General features: G+C 37.5%; 1 protein-coding gene across 3 annotated transcripts in view; it reads right to left on the bottom strand.

Moving 5' to 3' along the window:
- atad5a (ATPase family AAA domain containing 5a) overlaps nt 1–8,198 on the bottom strand; it is an 18,527-nt gene that overhangs the window by 4,880 nt on the left and 5,449 nt on the right. For all 3 annotated transcript variants that reach the window (XM_016488557.1, XM_016488559.1, XM_016488558.1), the window contains exons 13-23: nt 6,267–6,363; nt 6,055–6,137; nt 5,839–5,969; nt 4,358–4,529; nt 4,091–4,267; nt 3,545–3,781; nt 3,402–3,466; nt 3,127–3,307; nt 2,868–3,025; nt 1,481–2,337; nt 1,036–1,194 (exon numbers count right to left, since the gene is read on the bottom strand). In XM_016488557.1, the coding sequence (XP_016344043.1) occupies nt 1,036–1,194; nt 1,481–2,337; nt 2,868–3,025; nt 3,127–3,307; nt 3,402–3,466; nt 3,545–3,781; nt 4,091–4,267; nt 4,358–4,529; nt 5,839–5,969; nt 6,055–6,137; nt 6,267–6,363 (2,317 nt within the window). The remainder of the gene's footprint in view (nt 1–1,035; nt 1,195–1,480; nt 2,338–2,867; nt 3,026–3,126; nt 3,308–3,401; nt 3,467–3,544; nt 3,782–4,090; nt 4,268–4,357; nt 4,530–5,838; nt 5,970–6,054; nt 6,138–6,266; nt 6,364–8,198) is intronic.

An 8,198-nucleotide genomic window follows, 5' to 3' on the forward strand; every position in this document is an offset into this window, starting at 1 on the left:
GGGGGTCTGAATACTTTCCATACCCACTGTATATATATATATATATATATATATATATATATATTTCACTTACCACCCAATGTTGTCCAACAAAACAATACATATTAAAGGCTATGAAAATAAATAAAGTGAATGCAACCACGTAAGCCTTTATATTATGTGCAAAAAAGGGTTATAATCACATTTCATTCTAACATTGTAACATTGCAATCTAAAAACAAAAATAAGGCTTTAAAAGCGGAAGTTAAATTCACTAAACTAAAAATGAAAATAAATTAGAACAAAAGTACAGAGTTGTGTTAGGCTATTTTGATTACCCCATTACAGTCACTTTACAGTTAGTGCTATCATAAAAATTGACTTACTTGTAGGTTTAAAATTCTACATGTCACATTTATTGTCCAACTACAAATATTTCAGCGAAATGTACATTTTAGTCAGAATTATTGCACTGATATTTAATTGAGCTCTGTCTGTTTGGTGTGCATGCACGCGGCGGCGCACGTTCACTGAAGTCTGTGTGAAGTTTAGCAGAGAATCCCAAAGCAGAAGGCTCATGCACTTCTGACAGAAAAACAGAAATATTTCCATAGCTTTCTAACATTTACAGATGAAGAATATACCTGTGAAAATGTAAGTTATGCATTCAGGAAGACAGCACATCTCAAACACATTAAACAGCGTGAGTAGCCTGTCTCTGTCATGTGCACCTCTCACTGTATGGTTGTTATTTGATCTCGTCACCAAAAATGTCATTGTTCGGTACAACAATTTCTATAAGTCTTTTCACTTATTCTTTGCCATTTTCGGCCGAATAATTTTGGTTGCCGAACATTTGGTGGGTCCCTAATACATATTAATACATTAATATAGAAAGGTAGTCTAGACCTATCACTGGTGCACCACCTAGTGGAAGCAAATAATGACAATAAATCAGGATTGTGCTAACGGTAACTAAACGTGTAATTCTGTAACTAATAACTGTAACCTGAGTGCACTGCAAACAGGCTATGAATGTGTTTGCTGAACTCTCACCTGCGTTTGATCTTTCCCTGCTTCTTCAGTTTCTCTGACCTACAAATGGTACGTAGAGAGGGGAGGTAGTCCAGAGCCGCTGCTGCCTGGTTTCCAAGAGTTCCAGCTGATCTGGAGGAGAGCACCGACTTCATCACCTCACTTCTCCTCTCCATCACCCTATACAAAACAAAATTAGCACGAGATTACTTTTTATCTAACGGTATGTTGTGTATAAACCGCCTCTCAGGACAAAGTGAGGTCAGTGTAACCTAAAACAATGAGATTAGGGATGGGAGATATAACTGACTATTTGTATTATATTTATCTACAACGATAGCCAGCGTGGCTCTCTCACTGATTGTTTGGTCCTCCAGTGTTAAAGACACTATGAAGCTACATGACCCAGTCTTGGATTGTTAGGAGTATAAATAAAAGCAAAAATCTAATGGAGCTAAATTCTCACCTTGGGTCACAAGGTGTAGTTTGAGTGAGGCTGAACCCATCTTTGTGTGGAGCCACAGGGAGGGTGAGCTCCTCCTCTGCCTCTCTTCTGATCTCCTCCTCCAGTTGCTGTGCTCTGTCCCAGGCTTCGGAGACTACAGCCTTGCACTTCCTAAAACTCAAGTGCCCCAATGCAGCATGGATTTCATCGACATTAACACCATTTACTCGGCTGACACACTCTAACCGAATGTCATCGGTCATCCCACTCTTGACCTCTGCACCAGTCCAGCCAAAGACTTGTGTTCTGCCGGAACCCTCCGTTTGCAGCGGCTGGTAGCGCAGTGAGGAGTCCAGGAAGGACATGTGGTCCATATACTCTGCTAAACTGCTTAGGCACTGCATCACTGGTTTGCTCTTCTTCCTTTCAGCTTCGGATAGCACAACACGCCTTGGTTTTACCGGCGCAGCTTCGGACACATTCACAGACACATTGGCTGGATCTACATTAGTGCTTTGAGCAGGATCTTGGCTGGTTTTTGTTAGTGAGAGGAAGTCGTCCTCCGACTCTGAATCGGACTGGAAAATGTCTTTATTGCCAATGCCCATCTTTTTCCGCCCCCTCATTCTAGAGGACAATTTAAGGGGACTACCATCATCAGAGGGTTCTTCCAAAACTTCCAACCTCACAGTCTGAGGTACTTGTACTTGGGACTGTGGGTTTGGTGTTGGTTGTGATTTGAGTGTGGACTGTGGTAAAAGACGAGTTGGCAGAGGAAGCAGACTCTCCATATTCGAGTAGAGAAGATTCACTCCCCTTCTATGGACCTCTGAGAGAAGATCCCAGCACTTAATGCTGTCTATTACTGAAGACTCATGCTGTAAGATATGAATAGATTGATCAGGAACAAATTCTTGTAGCAATATTACTTTTTTTTTTTTTTTTAAATCATCATGTGTTGGATATTACATGGCACATGCTCATTTCTCCTATTTATACATGTGGATTACCTTAGCAATCATCTAGCACTTACTTAATCTTTAAAAACACTAAAAACTTAACACTTTTATCAGGTTTAGCAAATATGAAAATTAACATTTTAAAAAATTGTTTTTAGTTTGTATTTTCATTTAGACAAAGTACTGCTCACACAAACACACATATAAATAAAAGGGGTGGATTTCCACCTCTTCTCATACTTTTTCCCCCCAAGAATTCTTTGATAGTTCTAAAATTCAAAACAACAGCATTTATTTATTTAGTTTAAACAGAAATCTTTTTTTTAACATTACAAACTTCTTTACGGTCACGATTGACTTAATGAATCCTTGCGGACTAAAACTACTACTAGCTTAAAAAATAAGTAAATAACATTAGTGGCTTTTACATTAGGCAGATAAACACTCACCTTTAGCAGCAAATCTGCAATATTTTCTCTTTGCATATTTCGGATCCCCAGCAAGCTCTCTGTGCATGCAGTGTGGCAGGGTGGTATTTTATCCTCATTTACATCCTGAGCTTTGACAGACTGATGGTGAATGTCACTCTTGACGTCCCCTTTGAGCTCTACAGAGTAAAACAAGTTGTTTTTGATGAGAATATTCACATATTACGATATACAACCAAGAGTTCTTAGTGTACTTTTTCAGAGTCAATTATATCTTTACCTGAGGAAGGCAAAGGCCGATGCACCTGCTGTCCACCACCACTGCAGGCCCAAAACTGCAAGTGCAGGAGGCTTTGACGAATATCACACCTGTTCCAGTCCAGCAGACAGGACAGATCCTTAGTGTCTGTTCTCATGTTTTCTGCTAGACACAGCAGCTGGAGGTAACTGGACACATCCACCTGGAAAAGTCAAAAATATCGACAATCACAAACAAGACTCAACACAAGATACATTTTTTTTTGGCAAAGGAGAAAAGAAATGAAGTGGACTTACCACTGAAGGAGATTTGAAATGGATTTCCTCAAAGTATCCATCAAACGAAGCACCAAAGATTGGATCTGCACAAAACAAGTCCCATGATGACTAATTCACATTTCACAAACTGTAATTTTCTGTTCACTGCCAACTTTACTCACCACTGGTTGTTAGAATAACTGGTCTCTTGGTTGTAGTCATGAAGTGTTTTATTGCAGCCAGAAATCCAGAGTCATCATCAAAAATGATATCCACCTCCTCAAATAAGATGAGGGATGTGGCAGCCCTCTTGTCCTGGTCTTCAGTGGAGATCTTGGTGCCTGCTGAAGTTTCCCTGGGGCACTCTTTGCTGTCAGCCTCTTTTGTTTTGGCAGACTTTTTCGAACATGCTTTTAAGACTAAAAGAAAACAAGAAATGCCATATAAAGGTCTCAAACATGAAGCTTAAAAAAAATTCCTAAATAAACAAAAAATCACATTAACAGCTGTTCTTTTGAACTTATATTCATCATTGGATACAGGAAAAAAAGTACCAGTTCCCACAAAATATTAAGCAGCACAACTGTTTTGAACATTGATAATAATAGGAAATGTTGCTTGAGCACTAAATTAGAATGTAGAGGAAAACAAGAAATGCCATAGAAAGGTCTCAAACATGAGATTACTGGATTATGGAGGAATTTGATTACTGGATTCTGAATTATTACCAGGTTGTGTTTTCTTGTCTTGACTGTTTGCTTCTTTGCCAGTGGGTCTTCCACCCGCTTTGAAGAAATTGGCCAAAGATGTCGGAGCCAAGCCTCCTCTTCTGGATGAAGCACTTCGAGGGGACTGAGGAGGCTTCCTGGGCGATGATACAACCCTTCTGGGGGAATTCAACTTCCCTGTAATTGGAAAAGACACAGAGAACTCAAGCAAAAAGTCATGCACAGTATAAATTGTATTGTTATCACAAAGGAAGAAAACATTCATACTGGGAGAGTTGCCAGGTTTGGTGGTGGTGCTGTTGTTGCTATAATTGCTGAAGTAGAATGGTTTTTGAGCGTTGACACCCTGGATGTCCACCTGGTGGGACTGAGTGGCTTCCTTCAGCTGGGATAAGATCTGACGACCACTCCTTTGAGACGAGGAGTTCACCTCAAATACCTTGAGAGAGAAAACCAACAGGGTTGGTAGAAACACTTTCCAGGGCTTGCAAAATCGCTAGCCCGATGTCCCAGGGCTATTGTGTTTTCCAGTCGGGCTACCAAAATGTTTCACCGCCCTGCCCGACAGGCTCTCTTGAATAGTGACATAAAATCCCTTCCTTGATTCGCGTTGTTCACTCGCTTGTAGGGGTGAAACGGATTATAGTGTATCATTTACACGTGTTTCTAAGTCTTCCCAATTTAAACATTCAAGCGTTTTAAACCATTCATGCACATGAAGAATTCAGTTTGGTGCTCGCACGCACACGCTCAAAGCACGCACATACAGAGCGGCGTTTCAGGCAGAGCACGAACACAGAATTAATTCCTCTTTCACTTGAACGGACACATACACAAAATGATCTCAAAATAACTATCTCGGCAAGTATTTTCATGTCTTAAACGTAAACAGTGGAGAAAGAAATTGCACATGCATCATTATATTGGATCTGTGCATTCGGTCTTAAAGGGGCAGCAGCCTATAAATACCTGCTGTTTAAGCGCCACCTGCTGTCAGAGAGTGACATTTGCGTCTCATTCAGCCCGTCTGCTGTTTTTGTTTCGTTCAAATTTTGTATGTAGTATCACAAAGCTAAAGTCAGACCATTTTGTTTTTGTTTCAATCTAAATAAAATGTATGCAGCATCTTTGTTCGGATCGTGATTAAAATACACAGGCAAAACCTTAGTTTACTTGCATGGAGAAATTTCTTTTATTTGTATTATTTATTTATTTGATTTGGGATTTGTTTTTCAACTTAGTATATTCTTTGACATTTTCAATTTCACAAAGTAATGTGCAGCCTTTTGGTCGGAGAAATAACAAAAGGACACCTTTTTTAAAATCTGTCTTAAATCTAATTTTGTTAAAGAAATTGTGAAAAAAATTGTATTGTGAAATCAGTATCGTGAATCATACATCGTGAGTTGAGTGAATCGTTACATCCCTATATGCTACTAGTTTTTGCTGTGGTATCGAAGTAGTAAATTGTTCTTTAAATAATAAGTGTTACTTAAATACTAAAGAACCATATTTTTTTTTTGCTCATCATGTGATCCGTTGCACCCCTACTCTCTTGACTTGTTATTTGAAGAAAAAATACAATATCTTTTATTCGGGCTAGTTAAATTAATTTTTGGGCTACCAAAATCTGAAGAATGCCTGCCCGAAGGGCAACCAGGGATTTTGAAATTTTGCGAGCCCTGCTTTCCTTTTTTGAATGACAGACAATTCCAAAATAGTAAAGACAATTGAAAAATGAACCACACCTTGAATCCAAGTTCTTGTGCACAGGCATACACTGCAGCAGTCTTGCCCACTCCAGTGGGTCCAGTGATAAGAAGTGTGTTACACAAATGATCTTCTGTCTCATCCAGGCCTTCACCTATGAGCCAGGAGTCTGTATAGGAATAATGTTGAGACAATGATTTTTAAATATGGCAAGTAAAACAGCTAGTACTGTGCCATTTAGCATCTTTACATACCATTACTGTCCTCCTCTTGCTTATTTTCCTGCTGTTTCCTCTTCTCTTCCCGGTCAGCTCTCAATTTCCACTCTTTCAGCCAGCTAACAGTAACGTACAAAATGAAATATGAAATTTAACAGAAAAAAAAAAAAGAATATTAATTACTGACATGTCAATAAGTGAATGGGATCTCTTTCACCAGCTTTGTTTAAACTAGACAGTATAATAACCTGTGTAGCCTCCGGACAGACTCCATATTCCCGATTACTTCACTGGAGTGCTGCGGTTGATACTTCTCTGTCCAAAGCACATCCTCTTTCACTCCATCTTGAAATGAAAACATGAACAACCACATTACAAAAAAACAACACAAGTTTAAGAAACATGCAAATATTTCATAACACCTTAGGTTCAATTCATGAAAAATAATAGACGAAGAACAACTACCAACCATGTTATAAATACACTACCGCTCAAAAATTTGGGGTTGGCAAGATTTTCTTTTAAATAAATTAATAAGTGTTCTTTTGGTTCATCAACACTATTCTTTTGATTCATCAAAGAATCCAAAAAAATGGACCATGGTTTCCACAAAAATATTAAGCAGCACAACGGTTTTCAAAATTGATAAGTAATGTTTATTTAGCATCAAACCATCATACTAGACTGATTTCTGAAGGATAATGTGACACTGAAAACAGGAGAAATGACTGCTGAAAATTCAGCTTTATGACAGGAATAAAATACATTTTAGAATATATTCATTCATATTCATATTTCATATATTTATTCATATTCAAAAGAATTTTTATAGATTGTAATATTTTATTTAAATAATACTTTGTAATAGATTTTACTGTAATTTCCATCAAATAAATGCAGCCTTGATGAGAATAAGATAAACCCCAAACTTCTATACTCGTTCACTGTTAATTCATGATTGCTGTACAACTAATGCTCATGAAATACTGTAAAGTTTAAAAAATTTTCAAGCAGTCTTTTAGATGAAAGGGTTAGTTCGCCCAAAAATGAAAATTAGCCCATAAATTACTCACCCTCAAGACATCCTAGGTGTATATGACTTTCTTCTTTCAGACGAATCCAATCGGAGTTATATTAAAAATTGTCTTTGATCTTCCAAGCTGTTTAATGGCAGTCAGCGGGTGTTGCAGTGCATCAGTCCAAAAGAAGTGAAATAAAGTGCATCAATCCATAATAAAAAGTGCCTCACACTAGGGATGTTCATTTCGGTTATTTTTCCTAACCGACAACCGACGCTCGTTAACCGATTGTTAACCGTTAACCGACAAGATTATTTTAAATTAGAATTGAATTAAATTAGAAAGGATAAGTGTCTGTGACCCGTTAAAAAAATACTAACATTTTGTTTCCCGGGGATTAACTTTACATGCTCAAAAAGCAGCAAACAACAGAACATGAGGATTCACATGGTCATCGTATCACATCACGCACCTGCAGCGGTTCTGCGAGCGGAGAAAATCATAATAAAGCTATATATATATATATATATATAGTTAAGCATTGCTGCCTTGACAATGCAGACTGTTCATTATCATAATAAAATACAGTCAGTCAAACATACGAAAAAAAAAAACTATAGTAAAAAAAAAAAAAATGTAGTAAAAAATATGTAGTAAAATCTGTGTTGTTAAGTGTTATCACCGTACCGCCGTGATGTTATGCGAAACATTTTGTTTTACGTGGATATTGTAATGCGAGTGAAGTACATAAATAATAATTTGGCATTCAAATATATTGCGAATACGGAAACATTTGATTTTGTGTGGAATGAGAGACCCAACGTTGGTTTCAGTTTCGTTTTAGCCTAAATGAATTCGTTTTGGCTTGTCGCTTATATTGCTATAGCTTCTTATATTTTTAGTTCCTGTTCTTTTCTAAATACTGTTAATTGAAAGGATTTGTTGTGGAGTGAGGGGAACTAAAATAGCCTAGCTATGTTTACAGTGTTTATTATAATGTTTGTAAAAATTTTGCGTCGGCATAAAATGCCACTTATACGCGACTTGTGTTTTTTTCCCCCTAAAAAAACATTTGTTTTATACGCGTAGCATATTTAAACCATGCAGCAAACCTTTTTAAATATTTTGATAAATGACTGAAAAAAATAAATAATGAAATAA

The sequence above is a fragment of the Sinocyclocheilus anshuiensis genome, unplaced genomic scaffold, assembly GCF_001515605.1.
Source record: "Sinocyclocheilus anshuiensis isolate Anshui unplaced genomic scaffold, SAMN03320099.WGS_v1.1 scaffold461, whole genome shotgun sequence".
Taxonomy (NCBI): Eukaryota; Metazoa; Chordata; class Actinopteri; order Cypriniformes; family Cyprinidae; genus Sinocyclocheilus; species Sinocyclocheilus anshuiensis.